General features: G+C 49.3%; 3 protein-coding genes across 26 annotated transcripts in view; all 3 read right to left on the bottom strand.

Moving 5' to 3' along the window:
* Positions 1–20,601, bottom strand: part of LOC108159544 (sorbin and SH3 domain-containing protein 1) — a 40,393-nt gene extending 19,792 nt beyond the window's left edge. For 2 of the 22 annotated variants that reach the window (XM_033390484.1, XM_033390485.1), the window contains exons 1-2: positions 4,683–11,064; positions 1,690–1,920 (exon numbers count right to left, since the gene is read on the bottom strand). In XM_033390484.1, coding sequence (XP_033246375.1) covers positions 1,690–1,920; positions 4,683–10,122 — 5,671 coding nt within the window. In that variant the 5' untranslated portion in view covers positions 10,123–11,064. Of the gene's footprint in view, positions 1–543; positions 613–818; positions 988–1,689; positions 1,921–4,682; positions 11,075–13,832; positions 13,930–14,464; positions 14,610–17,967; positions 18,062–20,028; positions 20,121–20,175; positions 20,277–20,402 lie in introns of those variants that run through there. The other 20 variants (XM_033390492.1, XM_033390490.1, XM_033390497.1 and 17 more) reach the window with 19 other exon arrangements.
* A 26-nt stretch (positions 20,602–20,627) lies between these two features.
* On the bottom strand, positions 20,628–24,646 carry LOC108159548. Of its 3 annotated transcripts, none has more exons than XM_017292949.2 (4): positions 23,945–24,646; positions 21,927–22,089; positions 21,547–21,853; positions 20,628–21,475 (listed from the first exon to the last, which is right to left on the bottom strand). In XM_017292949.2, exons 1-4 carry the CDS (start codon positions 24,044–24,046, stop codon positions 20,650–20,652), a joined length of 1,398 nt encoding a protein of 465 aa, XP_017148438.1. In that variant the 5' UTR covers positions 24,047–24,646; the 3' UTR covers positions 20,628–20,649. The 3 variants fall into 3 exon arrangements, with proteins under 3 accessions (XP_017148438.1, XP_017148437.1, XP_017148439.1); XM_017292948.2 differs by lacking the exon at positions 23,945–24,646 and adding an exon at positions 22,187–22,926; XM_017292950.2 differs by lacking the exon at positions 23,945–24,646 and adding an exon at positions 22,414–22,926.
* A 303-nt stretch (positions 24,647–24,949) lies between these two features.
* On the bottom strand, positions 24,950–27,142 carry LOC108159547 (protein MTO1 homolog, mitochondrial). Its single transcript, XM_017292947.2, has one exon. It carries the CDS (start codon positions 27,079–27,081, stop codon positions 25,108–25,110), a length of 1,974 nt encoding a protein of 657 aa, XP_017148436.1. The 5' UTR covers positions 27,082–27,142; the 3' UTR covers positions 24,950–25,107.
* Between the last annotated feature and the right edge of the window lie 145 nt (positions 27,143–27,287).

Raw genomic sequence — 27,287 nt, 5'->3', positions numbered from 1 at the left:
CTCTGCGTGATCGTACGTCATTTCATATATTTAGCCATGGCGCACCTCCAGCAACATCACCCCACCCCACCCCACCACATCAGCCCGCCCCCCTTTCCAGCCTTTGGATTTTCCAAAATGCTCGTCTAAATCATGTTGAAATTTTGGTGTGCGCACAATTAACATGAACTAATGTGAAATATTTAAAATAAACAATCCGAAACGAACCAAAGCGAGTGAAATCAAGTTCAGAAAAAGCCAAACAGAATAGAAAATCTTCATAAAATAATCTATAAATAAGGGCGATAAATCGCGAGATGAAAAGTTGATTGGGAAACGATGGATTTTCGCGAGAAGTGAGTGTAGTCACTCAAGTCCCAAAAAGATTGAAATTTCCATTCACAGCCCGAGTTTCGCCGTTGAATCATCATCTACATACATCAAAGAAAACAGCCAGACAACCCACTGAAAACGTCATGTGTGCCATTTGTCGGTGCAGGCGGTGCAGATGGTGCAGGCGGTGCAGACGGTGGTGCATCCGCTGGCATAGCTGCTGCCATTTACCTGATCCTGAAGGCGCGCGTGCCTTGAATTTTGGTGCGAACATCGTCGTGCCCGTGCTCTGAGTGTACTCTGCAAAAGTCGGAGGGCAGATGGCAAAATTTTGGGGGGTTATAGATACGGTTTGTCGGGAGTCTCTCGAAACTTCACTCAGTTCAGTTCACTTCACTTGGGGGCAGCTGGGGCCCGCGTGTATCTTTCGTAGGGGACCAAGTGGCAGCCGGGGAAAGGCACGGAAACACACACAAAAAAATTTAAATACAAAACGCTCGACTAACCCTGCCCCATTTTTTTTTTTCTATTGCTGTGGAAATATAGAAGCGATTTCTGATTTCTGATTTCTGACTTCGGACTATTTTCTATTTTTTCGGTTTCTTTCTTTTGCTGACGCGCCTTCGCGTTGCTCACACGACTTTAACACGACGACGACTACGAAAAGTGTTTCATTTTTGTGCAGGTTGCTTGGATTTTCGTTGGTTCGTTTTCAAAAACGTATTCAGAACGGCCCGCCCCAAGAAATCCCAGCCGAAAAACAAAAAATCTCAATTTGTGTGCGAGCGCAACCAAACAAATTTGTTGAACGAACGAAAGTTCTCAGTTCTGTTCTCGCATCTCAGATGAAAAATATAATTCGTATTTCCTTCGCCCAGTGCGAGTAGTATAAACAACCTTTTTATTTTGGATGCTTTCGTAAACAGAGACCGGAGAGGGAGACCCTGAATGGTAGATCGTTGGAGAGCGAGTAAGAGCGAGATCTTTGACTCAAGTGGGTCATAAATTATGAACGGAATACAGCCAAAAGATATACATATATATATATATATATATATATAGTTGAGTGAGGGAAATGACCAGAGGTGCGGTGCTCACGTCGTATACGCAATATGCTGAGAATTTCCTGAAAACAGAGAGTGAAATTCGCTGCATACTTTCAGGCGGATGCGCGAAATTCACTCGACACGAAAATGAAAAACTAAAATTAAACTCAATTTAGTCGTAATTATACCGAAAATGGGGTTAGACACTCAACAAGCAGCTGCACAAATTAGCGGGGGCTGGGGAGTCACAACATTTAGGGGGCCATGGAGGGGGTGGGGGGAGGGTGTTTGGGATCGGTTCAGTTCGGTTCGGGGCTCTGTTTTGACACACCATTCGCGTAGAGGAAGCCCTTGGCCAGCTGCAGTTCGCTGTCGATCTCCTTGAGCAGATCGCTCTCGGACCAGCTGCGTCGTTGCCTCTGACGCTGCAGCTGCTGCGGATTGAGGAGGAAGCGCGTCTGCTTGGGCGGTCGTGGTCGCAGCCTTACACTCATGGCCGGTCCAGTCTCTGTGCCAGTTGCTGCTGTTGCTGTTGCTGTTGCAGTGGCTGTTGCTCCTCTGTCTAAATGATAGCATTCGGTTAGATTTCTGCATTCCCTCTCATTCTCTTTCGCAGTCGGCGCTTCTGTCTTGTGTCTCTGTCTCTCCGCTCAATTGCCCCCGATTCCGTAATTCTTCTTTGAACAAACGAGACGTCTGTCGGGTCGGAGTCGGGTCGGACTGCACTTTGTTTTCCATGCAATTGAATGGAATTAATTTAAAATTTCCGCTTAATCGCGATTCGGCTCCTCTCTTCTCCTCTATCTTTTCTTGTGTCTTCTCTTGCAAATTCTCGATTGCCTTTGAAGGGGAATTGGTATATTGTACGAGTACGAAGAAGGGTTAAGCCGATTTTAGCCCTAAGACATTTGAGCGCAGAGTCTGAGCAGATTAAGCAAAGCTTTTCATTTACAAGGCAATCTAAACATTGACTTAATTTAAGCTTAAATTAAACACGTATTTATCTATGGGTGTTTGGTTGCAGTGCGTTTCAAAGCTACGGGTTGCGTTTACACGGAAACAAGAAATTTAGAAGAAAATAATATATTTAAATGATCTATTAATGGGTCATTAGCAGGTCGTATATTAAAATGAATCGATCTAATATGTGTCTGATGTACATCTGAATACTTTTCTTGAACAGTGCCCACAATTGTCTTGATTTTTCTTCGGTTATCGAATGAATTTCCTCATTGAATAATTTCATTTATCGAATCAAATTGATCAAATGAAAGCGATAACTGAATTAGACCGACATCTGGTAACAAGCATTGAATAAAGATCATTTACGAAGGCACTTCGATATAATGTTTCAAATTAGGACGCATTTCCAAGGCAGTCAGCAGTTAATTAATTAAGTTAGGGCATTGCAATGGTTAGGTCAGTCCTATAGTTTCCAAACGCACTGTATGCATATTTACACTGCGCGACAGTCTTTTTGAAATTTGCACGAGACAAAAATCTTTATAACATCCAACATAACCGCCACAAAAAAAACCCTGATGGGTTTTCAAAGAGATATTAATATATATAATCTTTCATTGGATTTAATACAATGCCCAGCCTGAAGATTATATCTACCAATTTAACATGTTTCTTCAACTTTGAGATTAACCAAAGAAATGTTTGTTTTGTAGGGTATTTTTTAAGATTTTATTTTTTTTTACTGCAATTAATTCCCCAACTAAAAAAGCTTTTTGGAATTATGTAAAATTGTGCAAAGAATGACAAATATTTTGATATCTCAAAACCATTTTAAATAACCCTACAAAATCCTTGTTTTGTACGTCTTTTATGTAGGATATCAGCACTATAGATACCGAGTGAAAACTATTAAAGTGCGTAAAGTCATCCATAGTTTTGCATTTTTAAAGAATATTTTGGGAGTATATTGCCAGTTCTAAAGATGGTCAGCTCAACCCACAGCCAAAGAGCAACTTTTTGTCTCGTGTAAGACACATTCAAACATTAATTTAATCGCACAGTGTTATATGGTATGACTATGTAATGTACACTACACATCTATAAAGAATATATCTGTACATGGATTAGTTTGGTTTCAAGCATATCATCTCTCTCTTTGGACATATCACACAACTATTGTAAATGGAAAATGTTTCGGCATGCGGAATGGAATACAGGAAAATGCAACAAGTAATCGAATATCAATAAACATTTTCTGGTTAATCGAATAGTTTTCGTTTATTAAACATTAAACAACACTAAGTATAAATTTTGTTTTTATTAATTTTTCAATGTCAAACATTTAACAAGAGTTTCACAAAACAATATTTTTTGCACAAATTTTCACCTAATTTAGGAGCTGAGTGTAGAGAGGACATGGGCGGGGGCGGGGGCGGTGAGGCTGCATGCAGCTGCGTGGAAGGGTGGGAGAGGGGTGGTTATAGAGGGTCAAAGCATTCGGATTGGATTGTGGTTCTGCTTCCGGTTCAAAGGGGGGTTTCGGTATGCTCTCTAGAAGCTGTTCGACGCCGAATGCTCAAAGTTTCGCCAGTATTTGTCGAACTCTTCGAAGATCTTGGAGCGGAAGGGCGACCCGGCAAAGAGCTCCTTCAGGTCGCCATTGAACATGCTCGGGAGGGGCGACCGCGGCAGGCCTGTCGAAGAGCTGCTTTCGTGGCCAACGGGATGACTGTTGCAGGTGGATTCTGTTGCATCGTCTGTGTGGAGGAGTAGAGTAGGAGGAAGGCGCACACAATGAACAATCGGGAGAGAGAGAGAGAGAGAGAGAGAGAGATAGAGATACGTACACCAGAAAGAGTGAGACAGACAGAGAGTGTATCTACAATATGGATGGTGTGTGAGGGAGATGGCCGTACACCGGTGAGTGGGAGGGAGCGGGAGGGGGATAATGGAGCTATGGGATCTAGCTAAACTTATTCCAGGCCGTCAGCAGGGACAGACCCACAAGGAGGGCAGTGCCCAAGATGGTGGGTGCGACAGAGGTGGATGTGGACGCCTGGGCGGGATCATTAATGGCGGTGCTTGTGGGTCGAGGTGGCGATGGAGATGGCGATGGAGTGTGGATGGGGGAGTGGGACGACAGGGAGCCTTTGATGGGGGAACGGGAACCACAACCACGACCAGATGGGTCTGTTTCGGGCGATGAGCGGGAACTAGTTACGGAAGCAGTTAGTCCAGTTAGTCCAAGTGGAATATTACGACTAACGAGCCTCGCCGTTTGCGAGCGATTGCGATAACGATAACGATTATTGGGCGACGTCCCAGCAGCTCCTCCGCCACCGGAGGAGGAGGAAAACTCACCCTGCACGGAAGGCGGCAGACGCGACACCTTGTACGTCTTCACGATGCTGGTCTTCTGGCTGGCACTGCTGTGCGAGTGGTCCGTGGCCTCCTCGCGCCGCTCCTGCTGCTCGTGCCGCTCCACCTGTGCCCCATCCGGCATCTGTTCGCTAGTCGAGAACTTGGCAAATTCGCGCAGATGCCTCGGAAGCTGTCGCAGACTGGCCTCCGCCTGGCCCTCGAGGATGCGCACGGGCGCTGCCTCCACATCCGACGACGACTCGTTGGCGGCCACGCCCACCTGGGGGTTGGCCTGGGGCTGCGATTCGGCCCCGCTTTCCCAGTCACTGTCCGCCGGCATGGCCAGCTTGTGGCGTCGCTCCTTGACGGCGCTGAGGAACTCGTCGCTTATGTTGGCCCGCTCTGTGGCATGGTCCTGCTCGTCCTCGATCTTGGAGATCTTGATGATCTTGTGCTGGCGCCGCTCCTCACGCTCGGCCACCTTGTTCATCCACTCCTCGGCCATCTGCTGGCGGAACACCTCGTCCTCGCTGAGCGTCGGCAGCTTGGCCGCCGGCCGATAGCTCTCCCGTCGCTGTGGCGGCGGCAATATGGGCGCCCGCTGCATCTCCTCCATCAGGCGACGGCGCTCCAGCTGCAGCCGCTCCACCTCCAGGCGCAGTTCCTCCTCCTTGGACAGGATGTACTTGAGCTGCTGCTCGTGCAGCTCACGCGGCAGCGAGGATCGCCTCTGCTGGCGATCATAGGCTGGCGGCGGTACGCCTATGACTGGCGATGGAGCTGGGCCCGGGCTCACGCCTCGCCTGGAGGTGGTGCTGATGTACTTCGGATTCGGATCTCGCTCGATCATCGAGTAGCAGCTGGCGTAGTGGGGCCGCTGCTGCTGTGGCGCCTGGCTAAGCATGGGCGCGTGCGTCCTCCGGCCGCCGTACGCGTTGTGGCTATCGAAGCTGTGCTGGTGGCCACTGCTGCTCAGGTCGTTGGTGCTGGCAGAGAGGCGTGGCGCCCGGATGGGCTGCGATTGCCTGGGAGTCGGATTCTGTCCCTGACGCTGGTAGCAGATCTCCACCTCGCGGGCAAAGGGTCGCGCGATGTTCTCCGAGTATCCCAGATCGCTGGCATAACGCGCCCAGTCGTCCTGCGACAAGCTGCTGTTGTTGTTGCTGTAGTTGTAGTGCCCCACGGAGGTGTGTGGCCGTGGGCGTGGCTCGCTCAGGTTGCACATGGATTCGGCGCGCCGGGAACGCTGCTCCTGCCCCTGCTCCAGCTCCAGTTCGATGGGAATCTCGTAGGTCCTGGACGTGGGTGTGCTCTCCATGTTGCGTGGCACCGAGGACATGCGCTCCTGCCGCGATCGGGAAGACCGCTCGATCTCCCGCTCAAGCTCCTGCATGTGGGCGTGCCGCCGCTGCTTCAACTCCTCCAGCGGATGCTTCCCCTGGCTCCTGGTCATCCCGCTGAGATCGAAGAGCGAGGCGGACTTCTCGCGCCGCTCCCTCGTGGACTGCAGCTCGGCGTTCATCTGCTGCGAGAGCCGATCGAAGTCCTTGAACACCTTCTCATTGTCCAACCCGTTGGCCGGGGCGGGGGGTGGTGGTCGGGGTCCTCCAATGGCATCCACGGCTGCCTTGGCACGCTGCCGAAATTCCTCATACGTGCCGCCAAAGGTGGAGGTAGAGGCAGTGCCACTCTCGCGATTTCTCGCGCCATTCTCTCGCCTATCCGGCTCTTGCCGGCTATTTTTGGGCGCGTCATCATCCTCAATGAAAGTGTTTGCCGTAGTCGAACCGTTTAATTTCGTTGCTGACATAATTGGCGGCGGTGGGACGGGTGGCGGCGGGGCGTGGTCGGGGGAACCCGACCTGGCCTCTGTCTCCGCTACCGGGAAGCGGTTGCTCTGCTTCTCGTGGCTGGAATTCGTTATGTCGTAGATCACCTGACCGTTCTCCGTGCGCTTCTTCGACTCGTACGAGCTGGTCTCGATGTTCGAGTACCGCTTGCTCTGCTGCGCCCTTGGCTGCTGGCTGTTGGACGTCTCGATGTTGGAGAAGCGCTTGCGCTGCTCCTCAAAGATGTCGCCCTGCTGCTGGGCCATGCTGGGGAACATCCTGGCCAGCTCGCTCTCCATTCCGCCCATTGAGGTGGCCGGGAATCTGAAGTCCGTGCTGCTGTTCATCTGGTGGCTGGATCTGGTCTGCTGCTGCTGGTGCTGCTCTTGCTGCTCTTGCTGCTCTGTCGATTGCTGCTCGATGGGATCAGCTGCTCGCCTTGGTTTATTTTCAATCGATGACGATGCTCCCACTGATGCTGCGTTCTTCTTCGGGTCGCTTGCGTCATCTCTCTTGGCGCTCGCCTTGGCCGCTGTTTCGGCGCTCTTCACTGGCACTGGCGGCGGCGTGGGTGTCAGGCTCTTGCGCAACTCTCGCATCATGGCCGCCGTCTTGAGCATCTCGCTCTGCTTCTGCTGCTGCTGTTGCTCCTGCTCGCTGTCGAGGGCACGCACTTGGGCGCTGCTCAGCTCGTGGTAGCCTCGTCGCTCCACGAACTTCTGATGGTCGTCCAGCAGCTGATCGGGCTTGGTCTCTCCGACCAGTGGACGCTGTGCCGGCGACAGGCATACCAGCAGCTTGGGATCCGCCTGTGTGGGCATGCCCAGCCAGGCGGAAGAGGAGAACGACGACGACGACGACGACTTGTTCTCGTGTTTGGTGGACAGCTGCAGCTCCCGAATGTGGGGCATCTCTGGCAGGGGATAGGGCATCGTGGTGGAGTTGTGCGGCTGCGCTCCTGGCTCCGCTATGTCCTGGGCCACGCTGGCTAGTTCCTCGAGCACCTGCTCGCCATACGGCATAGACGCCAAGGTCTCGGTGCACAGCAGGCGAAGCTTCTTTATGGGATCCGATTCCGATTCCGATTCCGGTTCCGGTTCGTCATCTGCAACTGAAATCTCTGACTCTTGCTGCTGCTGCTGCTCGGTGGGGGGTTCTGGGTGGGTGCAGGTGAAAGCAGGAGCAGGTGCAGGAGCGGAAAGAGGAACAGGGTATTTTGGTGCATGGTACTGTTGTTGTCTGAGGGGCGGTGTGGGTGGCTGTGGCTGTTTCTGTGGCTGTGTCTGTGGCTGTGGCGGGGGACTGCTGCTAGCAAAGCTGGGCGGGGGCGAGGCCAGATTGATGGCCGTGCACTGGCTGTGCTGGGTGCTGTCCGAGCAGTGCGACTCCGCGGACTCCTGGCGGCTAAGCAGGAGAGGCGCCAAGGCACCGGAGGACACTGTGTGGGGGTGGTCGGGACTGGTGGTGGGATTGTAGTGCTGTAGGCCAGCGGGTGGCGGCGGAATGGGCGGGGGCGATGGCGAACGTGGCATACCGGACTGCTCCGGAGCAGTCGGAGCGGACACGACTCCATCTCTGGTCTCCTCGTGCTCCTGCTCGCGTCGCGTCATCTCGATCAACTCGCGCACTTTTTCCATATTGCGAACGAACTCCTCTCGCGTGGCCGACAGCGCTGACGCTGCACCGATACTGCCGCCGCTGGCTTCTGGGGCCTGTTCGCGAATCGATCCGAAAGATACAAATGTATCTTCTGCTCTCGTTGGCTGCTCTGCTGTGGGCGTCGGCGTTGCCGCACTCAAAAGAGAAGACAACGAGCTGCTAGCCGACGCTCCTGCTTCCGCTCCCGCGTTGCCCACGAATTGGTTAACAGGTGTGCTCTCGCGACTCTCCGCGTCCCTCTCCGTTTCCGTTTCCGTCTCCAGTTCGCCCTCCGTTTCCGTCTCGTTCGATGACGTGGCCGGATCCGTGGTGGTCGTGCTGCTCATCTCGTCGTCGGGCCGTCGGAACAGTTTGCTGGCATCCGTGTCCAGGTCGACGAGGGCGCGCTCAGCCAGAGCGGCGGCCTGCTCCAGCTCGAGCTCCATCAGATCGGACATGCTGCTGGAGGCCGAGGAGCTGAGGTACACCAATTCCGCGTCCTCCGACTGGGGCGACAGTGCGCTCTGCAGTCTAGTGCAGCTCTCGAGGTCGCTGGCCTCTTCGATCAGCTTCGTCTCCAGCATGAGGGCCACCGGCTCCTCCCTGCGCTTGTGCCGACGGCTAAAGTCCAGCTGGCTCTTGGGGAACGTTTCGGTCACCTTCGGAACGCGCATCCCCGCCAGATCGTTTCCGGAGGAGCTGCTGCGATTTAGGCCGGGATGCCCGACACCTGCCAGATCGCTGTTCTCCTCCAGGATGCTGTCCAGGTAGCGCGGGTGCATCAGCTGCGGCAGGAAGTGCGTCTCCAGGGCGTTCCGTTTCTGGGCGCGCTTCTGCCGCAGCTGTTCTTGTTGCTCGGCGCGGCTGGACGGCTGCAAATCCGGCGGGGATGTTGACGTGGGCGTGGCCGGTGCTGCCTCCGTTTCGGAGTCCGCCTCGCACACAAGCGGCGAGGCCAGTACATTGAACTCCCCGGAGCTGCAGTCGCTGGTCAGCTCCAGCTCCTGGATCTGCACGTCGCGGGCGAAGTGCGTGAACTGTCCCACGGCGCCGGACACGTTCTTGGGCGACTCTACCAGATAGCGCGGCGGCGGCGACAGAGTGCCTGATCCTGGTCCTTGGCTGAGGCTCAGCGAACCGGGGGGTGCTGGTGAGGTGGTGCTGATCTCCTCAAAGGTGGGCTTACCTTTACGCTCTTGATCGGCCGCGTGATCGTCCCTTTCCAGGCGTATCTGGTGGATGATCACTTTTGTGCTGCGCTGCAGCGGCGGCCCCTGAGGATGTGGGGCAACATGAGGAACAGGGACTTCTTCATTGCGTTGTGCGACATCTTCTTTCAGATCTTGACTAGTGTTTGACTGCTGCTGATCCTGTGATTGATCCTGAATGGGGGATTCCCCTTTTGGCTGCTCTGCCCCATCTGTCTCATCCGCTTCCCGCACAATGCGATGCACTATGACCTTGGCTTGTCGGGGACTTCCCGGTGCCTTTAACGGAGGCACCTCCTGCTGCTCCAACTCCTTTTTGTGCTTCTCCGACTCATTGCTGGATTGCTTGCCGGATTTATCCGTCTGATGCTTGGAGTTTTTGGACCCCATCTCTGTTTGGTTGCTGCTCGTAGATGGTTCTTTTTCTTCCGTCTCGTCTTTCGCTACGTGATTTGTGGATTCCTTTTCTTCTTCTTCTACTGCTGCTGCTGCTGCTGCTTTCGGTGGCTCTTCCCACTCTCCTAGCTGCGGATCCACAGCAACTTTGTTGGTGGCGGTGCCCGTGTCCAATTCATTTGAAACGCTGCCAGAATTTCCATTATCAGCTATGGAAGAAGATGATGCCTCTGCCTCTGGCTGGGGATCCTGCTGCTGCTCCTCCTCCCGTTGTTCCTGCTGCTGCTGGTTTTGATTTTGGTTTTGGTTTTGGTTTCGATTGCGTTTGTTGCGATTGCGATTACGATTGCGATTGCGATTATTGGGCATCGTCTTCGTCACGTCTCACGCCTCCCGATCACTCGACTAGTAATGCAATTGGATTCTCTTAATAAATGTATCTGTGTATGTGTGTGTGTGAATCGTATCTGTGTGTTTTCCTCAATCAGCGAAATCTACAACTATATTTTGTTGTTCCTATTCCTATTCCTATTGCTATTTCCTATTTCGTTGTTGTCGTTGTCGTTGTCGTGGATTCTTTCTTCTAGTATTTTTCTCTGTCTCTGTTTCTGTTTCTATCTCTGGTTATGCCTTTGGCTTTGCCTTTGCCTTTGCCTCTGACTCGGTGTGTCACTCGTCGCCAGAAACCCAACTAGAACTGAAACCGCTCGGAGCGGATCCGCCGGCAACAAGCCCACGACGACACGACCGACAGCCGGCAAAACATGGGAAAGTGAAAAACGAGGAAAAATAATATTAAAAAACACGTCGTCAGCGTCGACTGCGACTGCGACGCCGGCGTCCAACGCCCCAGTGCCTGGCACGCGTCCGGCCCCTTGCAGCACAATAAAATTCGCGTATAGATCGTAATATTCTGCGGTCTGCGATCCGTTCTATGTCATTTGGTTGTTTTTCGAATGTTTTTTTCTTGGTGTTGTTTTGTTTGCCAAATTAAATTGCGTTTCAACTCTCAACTTTCGCTCTTTCGTCGGAGATCTCTCGGAGATTTTCAATTTTCACTTTTCGATGCCCGATTCGGAAAATCTTTTTCTAAATATTTATCCCGGGGGGGTTTCGTGGGCCGCGTTTCCCGCGTTCCTCGTGGCGCTGGCGACTGACGGACAAGGAATGGGCCATGGGCTGGTTTTGCTGTGGCAGCCGGGAGCCCGTACCCCACTCACACACTCACACACACACACCACGCACACTCTTTTATACGCACACACTCACACCAATGTCTAATTGGTTGCACAGAGGCATGTATTTGAAAATATACACAAAAATCAGAAGCAGCAAAAACAAATCGTGAATTCATAAAGATCTCGAGAGAGAGAAAGAGAAAGAGAGAGCGATGATGAGTGGGAGTGTGTTGGGGTTGGGGTGGGGGTTGTGGGGGAGTCAGTAAAGCAGTGCAGAGTGGAGAGTGCAGTGCAGTGCAGTGCAGGGTATTCCAAAGGCAACGGACGACTCTCCGCGAAAAACAACAAAATCTCCTCTAGGTCAATGCAATTTCCAAAAACCAAACAAATGCGAAAGATACAAAATATAAAACTTTTCATTTCGAGAATATTTTTGACACCGCCATAAATATTCGAAACTGTTTTTGGAACAAACTTATAATTTGTTGGTATTTAAGCTGCATAAATTCTTTGTTAAATGTCTGAAAAATATCATTTCGAGAAATATTCTAGAGACATTTTTTGTGTTGGAAATGGCTTTATGTTTCACCCCAAGACATTTTTCAAATCTTTCTTTCCGAATGATGGAATGAAATGGTACAAAATATTAGTATTTTTCTGTCAGAGAAACCAAACAACTTTCAAAATTCAATAATTTACTAGCGATTCATAGCCTAATGACTCCGAAAAAATTTACTCGCATTCGCATAAGTCTGGTAAAACACTCAGTGCAATATGCCCAAAGAAATCGTATGCAGGGCATTCATCGGAGAAGAGAACTCAATACGGAAATAGTTTGCCACAGTTCGAGTTTGTCTATATGTATGTACATATGTATGTATCTGGCTGGCTGGCTGGCTGACTGTGTATCTATACGTATACAACTTATGGCATTTTCGAGATATTTTTCGTGCGTAATTTCTTTTGATTTTGATTTTTGTGGTCACAAGTCTCTGCTGCCGCCGCTCCTGCTTCTGTTTCTGTTTCTGTTTCTGCTGCTGGGTACTCTTGAATAATTGAAGCACATACATATACAATAGCATATATTCGTACATATATGTATGTATCCCCATGTATATATAGCACTTGGGTGTATCATCCTAGTGGGCCATGCGGTTAGTAGTATTCCGCTTTTATTTTTAAAGGTACTTAATGGACCGCAATCTCTCTTGTTTGTCTGCCCCTCCATCATCATCATCAGCAACTTCCTCCTATCCGATCCGATCCGATCTGATCTAAAGTGAAATAAAGTGAAGTGAAGTCTGTGGCCCTTGTCAGGTGCCAGACAGCCCAGACACGTGATGTGCATTCGGGGGAAGGGAAAGGGTATGGGTTGGCCTGCATTGGATTATGCAATCTCTATTTTATGCACAGTGGGACAAGGTGCAAAATGTGGGGCCACTCGATTGGGAACCATTCAAGCGTCGTCCTCTCCTTTGACTGAGCAAAACTATTCAGTCGCTGGTAAACTACAATCTTGCACACAAATATAGAAACAATTGATTCGGTTTCCGTTGGAAATTCTCTTCTGGGTGGATTGTTTGGGCCATTTCGAGGTGCTTGAATTATGGACGTAAGCAATCTATAGAAATTTTGTATTTGTTAGTTTAGAAAATTGATTTCTTCATTTCATTTTCGATTGCTGTAGAACAGCGCACATTTGTGTTATCTTTTCTGGCCCCAATCGCTGATAAATTTTGCATTTCTGATAAAGCATGAGGAACGGAACACTGGCGAAAAAGTTTCCTGTTGGACTAATAGGTATGGGGGGAAAAGGTATAGGGCTATTTCTATGGAAATATGAATTTCAAGAAAATGCAGCAAGCAAATAAAAAGGGGCACTCTCAAGAAGGTTCTTTATTCTATTTTATGTCGAAAGGGAGATGCAAGAATCCTTTATACATACAGATAGATATGAAAAGGAACGTCGATTTTGAATGTTTGTTCGGAATAAGAAAGAATAAAAGAATCCTTTCTGCGAAGAAAGAATAGAAATAACTATATTATTTCTAACGAAAGATTCCTGGTTCCCACGATCGTTTATTATTTTGCGTCAACGTTTTGTCACTTATAGGGTATTCGTAGTCCCGTCCTCCAGTTTCCCTCTCAATAAATTTGTTATTTTTTGCATGGATTATTCGCTCTGCCTCTCTTTGTTTCTCCCTCTCTTTCGGTGGTTGTATCACACTGGCTGTTGTTATTGTTGTTGTCGCTTCTGCTGCTGCTAATTAGCATAGATTTTTGAATTTCTTTTGTTGTTTTTGTTATTTATTTGGACAGCGCTAAGCATTCCGTTTTTTGTTGCTCTGTTCTCCCATAAAGAGCGAAGCACATGTTTGGCCCTCTCTCTATCTCTCTCTCTCTTTTGGCCAAAGTGTTGTGTTTTTGTGTTTTGTTTGGCTTTTACTCAGTCATGGACAAGGTATATTATATAGAGGGTAAGGCAGGAATATCTTATCCCTGTCGGTCTACCTTCTCCGAATCGCTCTCTTTGTGCCGCAGACATTTTTTGTATATTTGCAGAGTACCGTTCTGCCTTACCCTCTTATTGCATATACCCTGGCGATGGGGAAGTACAACCACAAAAACAGACTCACTCACCCACACAAACAAACAAACAGACAGACAAACAAACAACAATGTGTTTAGTAAATTAATTTATGAAGCGCGCTCGATTTTGCCACCCACCCACCAACAGGCGCACCGTCAGTCTCTGACGTCACGTTCTGCATGCAAACAACTCACAAAAAAAAAAAAAAGAAAAAAAAACACACACATGTACATCTGTACATACATATGTATGCATACATATGTATACATATGTATGTATGTTCGTATGAGCAGGGGTCAACGGAGTCTTACAATTTAATTCCCAATTAATTGCAAATCGTCGGCATCGGCTGTTGCCTCAAAGGAGAGGAGCGCACTTTTATCCGCCGCGTACGTGAGCCAACTGAGGCGACATCCAAGGGGCCGTCCGGCACCGAGGCGGCGCACTCTCTCGTTGCCCGCACAGTGGGCCCGGCCGGCTGGCGAGCGGGGTAATGCGGGCATAATGGATGTGATTTTGTCATATCAGACTCGTACGCCCCGCCGCCTCTCCGCCGGTGTCTTATCTGAGCATTATGTATTTTTCGATTTCTAAAATCGAATAATGATCTCAGCTCTTGACGACTTCGCGGCTTCGCGGCCTCGCATCTAAGTGCCAAAGTTTGCGCGTAATTGCCAGCGATTTGTGAAAACTATTAGTATTGTATGGTATACTGGAGCTGAACCGAATCGCACCCCTCCTCCTATCCTGTTCTCTTAAATGGTATAAACAAACACATTACACTTTCGGCCCTATTGCGTCAGTGTCCGTCGTCTTCGTCTCTGTAGCATCCGAAGTGTTCTCTTCGCTCCTTCTTTCTTTACAGTTAAAGTTGAAGGCAAACACAGATACACGCACACACAGACACAGCGTTACAATGGGAAACAAAAAGAAAAATACACACAAAGCTATTTATAAACGGCAAAATCAATCGGCGGGCCCCAAACCACAACTGGGGAAACACTACAGCGGTACTCGGGTTTGTGTGTGTGTGTAGTGCAGTGTAGTTCTCGATGGCTCCGCTTCACTCCGCAGCGATCGACACAACGTCAAAGTCGAAGTTCTAATGTCAAACTGAAGCTTTGAAAGCTCCAACACCTGGAAGCACCGGTTCGTTCCTTACCTCCAGCCCAAGCGGCGGCGGCAGTGCCAGCCTCAGCCGCGATAAAGTTTCGGCCAGAGCCGTTAACTTTTGCTGATTGCCGAGCTACACCTTCGCCGCTACCTCTGCCCCATCGCCGGAACCCCATCTGGAAGCGGGTTCCGTCGGCTGCTCGCCGGCACCAAGCTGATTTGCTGAGCTCTTGGTATTGCGAATAGAAATGTTTTGGCGTTCGGCCAATCTATTGACAGCTGGAAGCAGCTTTCGATTTCTGCAGCACTTGACAGGCGGCGTCGATAGGGCATGGGGTGAGGAAAGGTTAGGACTAGATTATAATGTAATTACGAGCATTGTACGCCAGACTACGCTGTGAGTATTTTAGCCCACTGCCGGGGGTTCCATGAACTTAGAACTGCCCTAACTGGAGGCTCTATAAGCGGAAGGAAAGGGATTTTTCTTTGAAAGATAATTCACTACGTGTGGAAAGATTTTCAGATGGAGAAGGTATCACAATAGATGTATGGATGCATGTACATATGTACATCTGTACACCCAACACTCATATGGAGATTCTGGCTTGTGTATACTTTCATGGGAATTCCCAGTATATCAGGAATAAAATTTAAAGTTTAAAGTTAATCATTTGATAAAATTCTAGTACCGCTGTGTTGTTTACACTGATATTAGTCGTTTTAACCTATCGAACAACACGGTAGGCGAAATGCGATAAGCAGAGACATTCTGCAAGCCGAAGAATATTCTTATCAATGTTTATTCAAAAGTTTGTGCTGTGATTTATTTGTTAGTCCCCAAACAGAACAACAAATAATTATATAACACGAACACATCGAAGTTCATTTCTTTGTTGAATAACAAATTCATGCTAATTGCATTGTCAGAATTTGCTTTCGCGATTTTTTTTTGTATTTCTTTTATTTTCTGTTTTTTTGGGGACGACACTGAATCACAATTCAATACTGAAATGCTGTTTTGTTTCGCTTCTGCTCCCAAAATCATTGCCAAAAGGCCGTCGCAGAGACAATAAAAACTGCGCGGCAGCTGCGGCAAAACAACTTTATAGATACCATACCAGCCACCATGCACAAACAAAATTATTATAATGAAATAATGGCCAAGCGAAAATGGTCAACGATTTGGGCAAGTATTCGGTTTGGGTCGATCTGTGTGGGCGCTACCATAAAAGAAGAGTTTCGCCGAAGCAAAGAAAATTACCCAAAAAAATACTAAACTAAAACTAAAATATTCACCGAACGAGGTAGCAATTCTTTTGGAATCAGGAAAGGCTGATATTGGGACAAGGAGAAAGGTCATTAACATTTCAATTTGCGCCCAAAAGTATGCAAAATAATGACTGACTGAACAGATTTGCATAGATTTCAGTCAAAACTCCAGGTTTTATAAAACTGACAACCCGTCAACATGGCTAATAAATGTGGCACAATTCATTAAAAGTGACTCCCGACAATCAAATTAAATAAAGCGCTGCCCCCCACTCCGCCAGGCAACCAGAAACCGCAACAATGTCTGTCAAATCAAAATCCAGTGCCCGGGGACTAGCCCCAAGGGCCTTAACGAGCGGAGGGAGTCCCGCTAGGCAAGCCAATGACCGCACACCGAACTTGATTGAGTCACCACAGGAGAACGATAAATGATGATGATAATTTCCTTAAATTTCGTACAAATTATGCATGAGCGGTACGAGTGTGTACTTGAAAAGGGGGCATGGCACTCTTGAGACAATGAACAGCTGCACATTACAAATTTAAGGGAATACATATAATATTCAATCGCTTTTCGGTTCACTATGTCAGGGGCGCAGTTTTCTGTCTGTCCCAATAATCGATTTGGTAAACAAAGAAATTAAAAAGCTGAAAGTACCCTTGGGAATATATGTATCGTCCAGAAGTTGGACTTTACTATTTCGAAGATCGAATAATTCTAGATTTCCCGTTTTATGGAGTACAAAAGGGTATTTCCCTTCGTTCCGGTCTTTTGCTGCTCCCCAAATTCGTTGTCAACCTCCCTTACTGCTCTCCCTCTCTCTCTCGCTCTCTCCTTCTCTACCTCTCCATTTTATCGCTTTTAACAATTGACAATATATTTTTTTTTATTGTCTTAAATTTACTAACACGAAGGTAAAACACACACTCACATATGAGATACAGCAAAAGAGAGAAACCATTTGAAATTTTTGCCAGCTGAGGCTTATCAAAATTGTGTGCGCTCTGTCGTGGCTGTGGGGAGCGGTAACAAACAAAAGCAAAATAATAAATAATAGCACATACATATGTAGAAACTGTTCGTATTGACTCGGCTTTCTTTCTGCTTAATTCGAAGAGCAAGAAGAATGTCAAATGGGAATTATAATTAACCATTAATCATCGAGTGCGCTGGGTGTGCCGCGGAATGCTTCCGCGCTGGCCCCCCGCTCGAAGGAAATTTAATTTATAAAAAAATATAATTTCACAATTAAATCAAAAATGAATTCTGGAACAGTTTCCGAGCTTCATTTGCATGCACGGCACACACACGCAAACACAGACACACAATAAAACACACACACACACTAACATCCGGTCATTAGAGACTTAATTGAACTATAACCAAATGCTGTGGCCTGCCACAGAGGAAAAGGGTTGCACTGTATAATTTAAAACAAATTAAAACCACATATGCACACAGAGACTGCCCATCCAGATCCATATAAACATATAATATATGAACATAGCTATATAAATACAAATAGCGAACATTTTGCGCCGTTTTTGGGGCATCATTATCGCCAGACACAAATACAATAATTAACCCAAATTCGGTCTGCATTCGCCTATCAGCTGAATTTAAAATAGAAATCCAATATTTCCCAATGGGCGTTTATCGGTTAAACAGAAATTGATTTAAATACTTAATGAAGCCGCGCGCCAAGGAGGCAGGCACGTAGAACAAAGCGTTGAAGGTTCTCCGCAGAACAGTGAAAGTTCCCTTTACCGGACACGGTCCACTTAAAAAAAGATATTTGCCCCGAAATATGATGTTTAGGAAACAACGATTTCCGCTTTCGGGGTTCCACTGTAAAAAAAATTACAACGCCACGGCGTAGCACAGTCTCTGGCGTTTCTTGTGTCAAATCCCCGCTTAGCACAGTGGCACGGAAAAAGGGCGCCAAGCCAAAAAGTGTCGCCGGAGCCAAACTCAATCTCTGAACACATCCGAACAATAAGGAGGGGCAGAATTATAATACTACTCGTACTCGTACTCGTATCGTATGTATGTTAACAACTCACTTTGTGTTTGCCAAATTGTTAGAACCTTTCTGCTTTCTTTTCCGAGTACACTTTTATTTTTGCACAAGCAAACAGAAGCTATTGTAGGTACATTTCACGCACACGTCCTAACTGTTTGTCGGTTTATCTTTTCGCTGAGCTTGACGATCGTAACGCAGCCCGCAGAATGTTATTCGCTTCACTCACGACGGCTACGGCAACGAGAACTTGACTTGGCAAAACTTTGGTAGTAACTAAATAGCTGGGGCCCACGGTATCGCCTAGCACAAACAAACACACGAAAAGTACGAAAGCAACGGCAACAACGCCAATATAGCAACAACTACGCTTTACGTCGCTGTCTCCTCGGGCAGAGCAAATAGCTCGCCTGTTGATTAGTCTGACGCTCGCTGACTTGTTGCTGCCTCTGCCGCTGCCGCTGCCTCTGCTTACGTCAGCTTCAGCGCGACTGCGCACAGTGGCTTGTTTACTGAAAACTCTTTTCGAAAAAACATTTCCCCATGCAGTGAACGATTAATTAACTTTGATGGGCCTGTATTTTTAAATGTACTAAAGTTTCGAATATTTTTCGCACGTTTTTGCTTATTTGTGAGACACGTATGAGCCGAGAACTTTTAATTTTGCCATATGTCTTTTGAATGCGAGCCACAGTGCGTCGAGTGGTGGGTGACTGGACTGCTGGTCTCTGCCGACGCCGATGCCGATTCCTCTGCCGTAGCCGGCTTAAAGCCGTGACTTGTTGATGCTTTGGTACTGTCGTTCCTCGTTTCTGCTTTGTGCTGCGTTCGTTCGGCGGGCACGAACCACAGATCCGATATTTTTCAAATTTGTATGCATAAATTCAGACACACACAGACGCACGGCATACAGCGAGGGTCGCATAGGTCAGAGAGGGGGCGCTGGTTCTAGTGTGGGGGCGGTGGTGGTTCGGTCTGGATAGGGGGATGGGGATAGGCTGGGCAGCACACAAAGAACAAAAGAATCCAATCATTCAGTATATGGCCGCACCATGTGCGCATCTGGTTCAGGGCACAAGCTGGAATTGCAACTGCGACTGAGGCTGGAACTGGGGAGAAATGGAGAGAGTGAGAGATGCAGGAGAGGGACATGTGTCTGGAGTGGAGACAGCCAATGGCATGGCTGACGATGACGATGACGACATGGTCGGTGGGACTGCACATGTTCCAAGGGGTGCTTAAAGAGTTCTTCTACATATATGTATAGGTTTTCCCCAAGGTTCCTCGGGTAAATTTGAGGGGCTTGGATCCGTTGCGATAGGTATTTTACAAACTTTACAGTTAAACTAGTTAAAAAATGTAAGCCATTGGTACCAATGTGAAACAGGTATAAAGAATTTTTTGTCAACAACTGCTGGAGTAGCCCTCGGCATTTACATATATGTAGATTTTTTTATGTTTTGCCGGCTTTAGGCAATGTTGTCCACTCGCTCGTTCCACACCCCACCCTCCCGTTTTATTGAGCCCACCATGCCCCCCTCACTCCCTCTCTTATTATCCATAACGGCAGCGTCATTGTCATCGACGCGACGTCAAGCTCCAACAGACAAGAGGATGGCAGCAGAGCGGCCGTCGGGGGCCAGGAAGGTGGGGTGCCAGTGCGACTGCCAGGGCCCTAAAACGGGGTTTTCTATGGTAGGGGTGGGGGTCGGGTCGCCGGCGTGCACTGTTAGTTATTATTCCCATTGCCATGTGCGAGAGGGTGGGAGAACAAGCTCTCTTCGCTGCACTGCTCTCCTATCCATTACCCTCCACTTTTCTCATTGAATTTTGTATAGTTTGTTAGCGTTCATGCGCATGCATGTTCTGCGAACAGAACGAAGCTACAATCAGGACAATCAACGCGCTATGCCAGTAATCCATATGGAATCTCAGATGTCATTAAGAAGCAAGGTCGATTAAAGCGGATAAAACTCCAATGGTTACCAAGGACTGAAGCGTTAGGATCTGAAGCCATGGCACAAAATGTAACTTAAATGTTATCACAAGCCAAAGCTAAGTTTAGAGGCATGCGGTGAAAAGCCATCTGGCGGTGGAAGCTCACCTGTTGCCTCCTCTGCTCCCCCGTTTTGAAGCACCTTGCGACTGGCATATGGCGTGCCGCAGTTTCGACACGCTTCCGTCGGACTCCCCGAACTGGAAGTGCAGAAATGGACAGGTCTCTCTTGCCGCCAGGTGATGGTGTACTCACCTGCTCAGGGCCAGTATCAGAGGGCCACGCTCCCGCTGCGCTTGGAGCATGCGAAGCAGCTGGGCATCGCTCAGCGGGACGTCCTGCAGGCGAAGCGAGGACTGCGAGGGAGGAGGAGAGTAAAACCGTATCAAGTAACATCACAAATCACTCAAGCACACTTTATTCAATATATCATAACACTTAGAGGAACAACTACAAATGCAACTTAGCCTAATTTGTCGTACACTCTTGGACACACGTTGGGCTGGACGCGGGCACGGCGCCGACTCCTTGCCGCGGTGCAGGGAGCAGAATTTCAGCATGTCGACCGGCGACTGGCGACTGGCGACTGGCTCAGATCAACCACAGCATTGAACTGAACGGCGATTCGTTTCGGGTTTCAGCTTAGATTTTTCTAACCCGCAGAGATCTCTGTTTTAGGGGGCGTTCGGTGGTACATATGGGGCCTAGAGATGGGGGACAGCGATAAGACTACGCCAGCTCGCAGATGCCGTGGCGGTCCATGAAGACCTCGAGGCAAGTGGTGTCGACGAGATCGAAGAGCAGCGAACCGAAGCGTCTGGCAGTGTAGTCCACGATAAGAACCATCTTGCAGTTGATGCACTTGTCGCGATAGTGGAAGAGCAGCCCCACCGTGGGGTGAACCACGTGGTCCACGAAGCCTGGAGCGGAGCGGTACACCTGGTGGTTGCCCATCTCCACGATGGAGCGGGTGTTGACCACCAGCTTGCTGCGCACATAGGCGGGCATGATCTCCAGGGTGCGACGCACCTTGGACTGGGTGTACAGGAGCCGGTTGAGGACGTGGGTCGGCGAGTTGAAGGTGTCGTTGCTGTCTTTCCGGTAGAAGAACACATTGCGAAAGACGAAGCCGGCGGTGCGGCCTTCGTCGCACTGACGCAAGTAGTCCGCCAGCGAATTGTGCTTCAGGGGCATCAGCACCTCGTCCAGATCCACCACGGCTGCGTACCGATAGTTATCCACGACGTTGGCGCGGTATACGCAGTCGTTGAACTGGGCCACAATCCCAGCGTAGTGGAGGTCCTGCAGGTGCGGTTGCACGTTCCACTCGAAGACGTCCGCCAGGCCCTGGCGCTGGTAGTGGGCCAGGACACGTTGCACCTCATTGCTGGCCTCCACGTAGTAGAAGTAGAAATGGGCGGCACCCTGCAGCCGGTACATCTCCACGAACTCCACCAGTCGCAGCACGTTCGAGTAGTTCTCCTGGAGCGGACCCACGCACACGGAGATGGCGGGTCGCGACTTGGTAAACAAGCTCGACATGTTGCGGGGGTAGCTATTGGAGGGTTGCACGTGTGCTGTTAGACGAAACATCACTGGGGTGGTGGGGTCTAATAATGCACTCACCTTATCTGTATGAAGCTGGGGCTGAGGTGGCTCAACCGATTGGAGGCATAGCTGAGGGCCACCGCCTGTGGCAGGCGCATCGGGTCGCGCCTGGAGGCGTGCAGCGGGCACATGATGCTCCAGGCCGCAAAGCTGTTGTTGTGCACGTCGTGCATGGCACCCGCCTCCTCGGCCACGATCTCCTGGCTGCTGAAGTCAGCGAAGCGCACGATGCAGCTCACCTTGGAGTCCCGCAGGCGCACTGGCAAAGTGGCGAATATCCGCAAGGAGCCGATGGTAATTTGGTCCTCATCCATGCGGACATTTCCTATAGCCCAAAAATGGAGACGGAGCATAAGGATGAGTACGATTCAGAGGAGCTGTGGGTGGGTGACCCTCACCTATGATCTCTGTTCGGGCATCGAAGTAGGCCGAATAGATCTCGTGCCTCAGTGAGGCGTTGCCGATCCTGCGCCAGCTGTTGGTGTAGTTCCAGTGCGGATTGGGCTTCTCCAGGATCAGCTGGCGCTGCAGGTGCTCCAGGTCGACACGCAGGCGCTCATTCTGCAAGCAGGATATGAAGAGAGAGGGAGAGAGAGAGAGGAAAACCAACTGGCCGTCAGGTAAGCTGCTGTGGAAGGATGAGCGGGCACCCACTCACAAGGCTCGTGCGCATGGAGATGTAGACCAGGACGAGCATGGCGCTGGCCACCAGGCCGGACAGCGTGAAGTACACGTACTGAAATCGGTTCTCTTGTGCCGCCAGCATGGCGTGGCCTTGGCTGGAGGGGCAGCAGGTGACAGGCGGCACTTGTGGCGCGACTAGCCGCGTGCTATGCTCTCCCCAGGAATCACCGCCAGCAACTAAAACTGTTTATTTATTTCTACCGTTAGCAGTGAGTGCCGTTGGCCGATGCGTTGACAGCGATGCCGACGCCAACGCCAACGCCAACGCTGACTTTGTTCGGCGCCGCTTGTGGCACAGACAGTCGATGAGCGCGGCTCCTGTTGCTTATTTGCTTAGCGCTTTGGCGGTTGATGGGCAGCCATCGATTAGTAGACCAGTAGACCAGATACTCGGTGGGGCGGGGAGACGTCAGCGTCCCTCCAGTGTCATCATCGGCCTGCCTGTCCTCGGCCACATTTGCGTTGCCACTGACCGCACCGCAACACAAGTTCGTTTGGCGCCCACTGTACGCAAATTATTACGACAACCACACGCACGCACACACACACACACACACACACACAGACGCGCACTCTGTCGAATGGGGAAGGAAAGGGGGTGGTAGGTGCTGAAAGGGTGGTGGTGGCTGGCCTGGCTCCCTTTGCTCCAGGACGCGCATGCAACAAGTTAATCAACGCACGCCTCGCATCAAACTGGCGCCTCAGTCCGCCATGAACGCTGTCATCAGAGCCACAGAGGCAGAGGCAGAGGCAGAGGCAGAGGCAGCAGCGCTGCAGCAGAGAAGCAGCTGAGACACATCGACAGCGACATTGGCGTTGCGGCCGTGCTCCAACTAGTGGAATTGGTGGGGGCGGGGGAGGACGGAGCCTTGTAAGGGTACTCCATGCGCCATGAGGGGGGTGGTGGGAGACGGGACTTAATAAATTTTGTGTGTGTGTTTTTGTCTCTCGATTGGATTGGAGTGTCCATGGGACACTCTGCCTCTCCTCTCCTTTCCTGTCTGTGTGAGTCAGCGCCGCCTTTCCCGGCTATTTTTAAGAAAATGAAAACGTCTTCCACTTTTATTATGGAAAATGAAAACATTTTAATTATACATGGCTACATACCTATACAATTCTATACATACATATGTGTGTGTATGATTTACACATTAAATACATTTGTCTTTGGAATGGGAATCGAAAGTGAGCGAAGGCGATGACCACATGACCACTTGATTCTGAAGAGATACTATTTATTCAGATCACATACTAGTGGGGCAACGCCATAGATAACAACCGAGTAGTACCCGAGAATTGGAACACACTGCTTGTAGGGTTAATCCTCTGTTTAATCTATGCACCTCGAACACAGATTTAGATGTCCGATTACGCTTGGGTACTTCTAATAGGATATCTCAAAGATACATATAACATACATATGTACATATATACATATGTATGTAATGTACATACATGGATCTTTATTAAATAATCTTGTTTTATTGTATGGTTTCTCTGATTGAACGGGACTTCACAACGAAACACAGCCCACCAACACACCACTCAACACACTGTGCACGATTGTACCTTTAATTTCCACGCGAAAGCAACAAATTTCTCTTGATTTTCATTTCAAAGAGAAATATTAATTATTCCAACCATTAAACACGCAAATGGGTCCCATGTCGAGATGTTCTTTCGGTCGTAATAATTGAGTGCCCCTTCGATGGAGTTAATTTCATTCACTCACCTGCACATTTCTGTAGCCAAAGATAAGGAATAGATAGACGAAAAGTACCAGAACCGGAACATAAGTTAATCTGGGCCGCATCCAGTGGGAAAATCGGGCCATTTTTTCTAGAGTAACGTCATGACTTTAACTGGGGAACACACAGGTGACTACTGAATGACGGTTGCGTGGGTGCACGGTTGCCCGACTCTGCGGGCACTATCAGCTCATTGAAAAAAATGTGTTATCACACATTTGATAGAGAGATGGATAGAGAGGTGTGTGTGTGGCCGGGTACTAAAAGTACCCGGAAGATCTGAACAAAGCGGAACGGCAAGCAGTTACCCTGGAAATTCATAATCTGTTCACATATTCACATGGAGGAGGCTCAAGCTCTTGGGAAGTTTAATCAATTATTATGCAATTTGGTAGTATAACAGGTAGACCTACAGAGGGTTGTGATTAAAATACTTGTTATTCAGATTTTGGAAAAAAAAAACTTAACAAGAATTACCGTCTTCGAGGACTATATGTATGTAAAAATGTAATTATTCATCGTTCGCTGAGCCTCGGCTGAGACTGATAATTTTGTTTACCCAGTCGGACTTGGCTACTTCCAAGAAGTACATCTGGCACGCTTAATTTTCCACTAAGATCTCCACAAAGTTCTCATTTCCATTTAGGCAGGGGCGGAACAGGCAGGCTGCGAAAACATTCGCATGCAAATGTTTTTAGTACATGAATTTTTTGCATTAAGAATGTTAAAACCATCTTGGGGAAAAAAAGAACGATCAGGTAGCGAGTCGGGTCTAATTTCATCTATTTTGGTGAAATCGGTTCTACAGATTTTCAACTTTTTGATAAAACATGAAATTTGGCAAAAGTTGACCTCATTTTCGTAATCGAGATTTTGATACCGATCGACAGTATGGATCCTCACGATCCTGAGTCCTTCGCCGATCTGGCCCTATTTGCCAGAGTTATAGCGCCCTGAAAAGTAAGATTGCCAATAAATAAAATACTATCTTTTGTCTATAAAGCTACCGATATGGCCGTGACAAGTATTTTCTTTATCGGCAGTAAACAATCGACTGGCACCCAAACATCAACATCACCCAAACTTACAATTTGTAAGTTTATTAACAGTTATGTGTATAAATTATAAACTATTAGCCTCTACTGTGCTATGCCTTGGCCACGTCCGCCTTTTTGACGTACTTCATTATCCTCACTATTGTAGAGGGAGTGACGCCTTGGATTCGACTGGCAGCAGCGATTGTCTGTGGCTGAATGAGGCTCAGTTTCTGTCGTTCCTCGTTCGAGAGGCTTAGCACCTTGGAGAAGTAATCAATGTCAGCAGGAATGGCCAGACGCTCTTCCCGTCGTACATCCTCCACGTCTCGTTGTTGTTCCTCAACAAAGAACGAGTACAGGGCCTCTATCTTCAGCCTCTCGGCCAGGTTGTTGTCGTCGCGCAGCCAACTCAGTTCCGTGGGGAATAGATTGATCAGCTTATCCACCGTGATGTTGTCCGCTGGTATGGCAAGCATGTCAAAGGCGGTCTTTTCCACAGAGGCTTTGGACGTGGGTAGGTCCAGAGACTGGCGCCAGTAATTGCTGTGTTTCCGCAATCCCCTCAAGGCCTCCATGCCCGACTGTAGTCTTTCTTCCGCTTGCTTAAAGTGCCGGAAGCGATGCTCGGAGACCAGACCATATTCATAGCCCTTATTGGTAAGCCGCATGTCGGCGTTGTCTGGCCGAAGGGACAATCGGAACTCTGCCCGACTAGTGAACATGCGGTAGGGCTCATTGGTGCCCAAAGAAGTAAGGTCGTCTACTAATACACCGATGTAGCCTTCAGTTCGACTAATTGTCAGCTGCCTGCCGTCCGCGTGGCGAGTTTTGCCCGCTGCATTGGCACCAGCCACAATTCCCTGGGCAGCAGCCTCCTCGTAGCCTGTGGTTCCATTTATCTGCCCCGCAAAGAAGAGGCCAGGCACACGCTTTGTCTCTAGCGTGGGGAACAGCTCACGGGGATCTATGAAATCGTACTCCACACCGTACCCGGGTTGCACCACTTCGGCATGCTCCAGACCCTTGATGGCGTGTACCAGCTCCACTTGCTGCTCATGGGGCAAGGTACATGAAATTCCTTGTGGATAAACCAAGGGGCTGTCCAGGCCCTCTGGCTCTAGCCATACTTGATGAACTCTTGCGCCAAATCGTAGAATCTTCGACTCTATTGAGGGACAATAACGAGGGCCTGTTATCTCCTCGGTAACATGGCGATTAACGTGGAGATTATTACGCACGATGTCATTGACCAGCGGTGTCGTGTAGGTGAGATGGCACGGCAATTGCTCCTTGGCTGGTAGCCACACATGGCTATTGAGAAATGAAAATGGCGTCGGGGGATCATCTCCTTCGTGTCTCTCTAGTTGGGAGAAATCCACGCTGCTCTTAGCTATCCTGGGCGGCGTTCCTGTCTTCAGGCGTCCCATGCGGAAGCCCAGTCTGTCTATGGCCTCGCCTAAGGCCTTTGCTGGAGCATCTCCCATGCGTCCAGCCGGTCTCACCTCCAGTCCAATGTTGATGTGTGCCCTTAAGAAAGTTCCGGTGGTGAGCACAACCGAACGACTGCGAACCACTTCCCCGTTGGCCAGTAAAACACCAGTACAGCGTCTGTGCTGATGTTGCTCATCTTCTATGAGAATATTGTCCACAGCCGCCGCTCTGATCTCCAGGTTCTGCGTACTATGAAGTTCCTTCTGGACAGCTTTCTTGTATAGCTGCCGATCGATCTGCGCCCGCGGCCCCCACACCGCCGGCCCGCGTCGCTTGTTCAGCACTTTGTAGTGCACTCCAGACACATCGCAGCAGCGTCCACAGACTCCGTCCAGAGCATCCACCTCTCGCATCAAGTGGCCCTTTCCAATGCCACCGAACGAAGGATTGCAGGACATCTCGCCAATGGTCTCAAGCTTGTGTGTCAGCAGCAACGTGCGGGCCCCCATCCGAGCCGCCGCTGCAGAGGCCTCTGTGCCGGCATGTCCTCCGCCAATGACAACCACATCGTACATATCGGTGCTGGCATTGTGTGTGTGCCTCGATTGCCTCCGAGCCAAGCCACGGATCACGCAGTGCCGGAGCTGCTGCATTTAAAAAATTTAAGTTAACTTAAAAACAATAACAACAAATATAATTGCACAACACATGGCGCGAGTCGTGGGCGTATCGATAGTGGCCTGCGCTATATCGATAAAAGTACTCGATAGCACGAAACTGAGTGACCGGCGCCAAAGTTCGAATTGCTGAAACCGAACTTGTTCACAGCCCAATCTTGGGATTTGGTTTGCACTTTGTT

The sequence above is a fragment of the Drosophila miranda genome, chromosome 3 (assembly GCF_003369915.1).
Source record: "Drosophila miranda strain MSH22 chromosome 3, D.miranda_PacBio2.1, whole genome shotgun sequence".
In the NCBI taxonomy this organism is placed as follows: domain Eukaryota; kingdom Metazoa; phylum Arthropoda; class Insecta; order Diptera; family Drosophilidae; genus Drosophila; species Drosophila miranda.
This window is presented reverse-complemented; position numbering and strand designations above follow the sequence as displayed.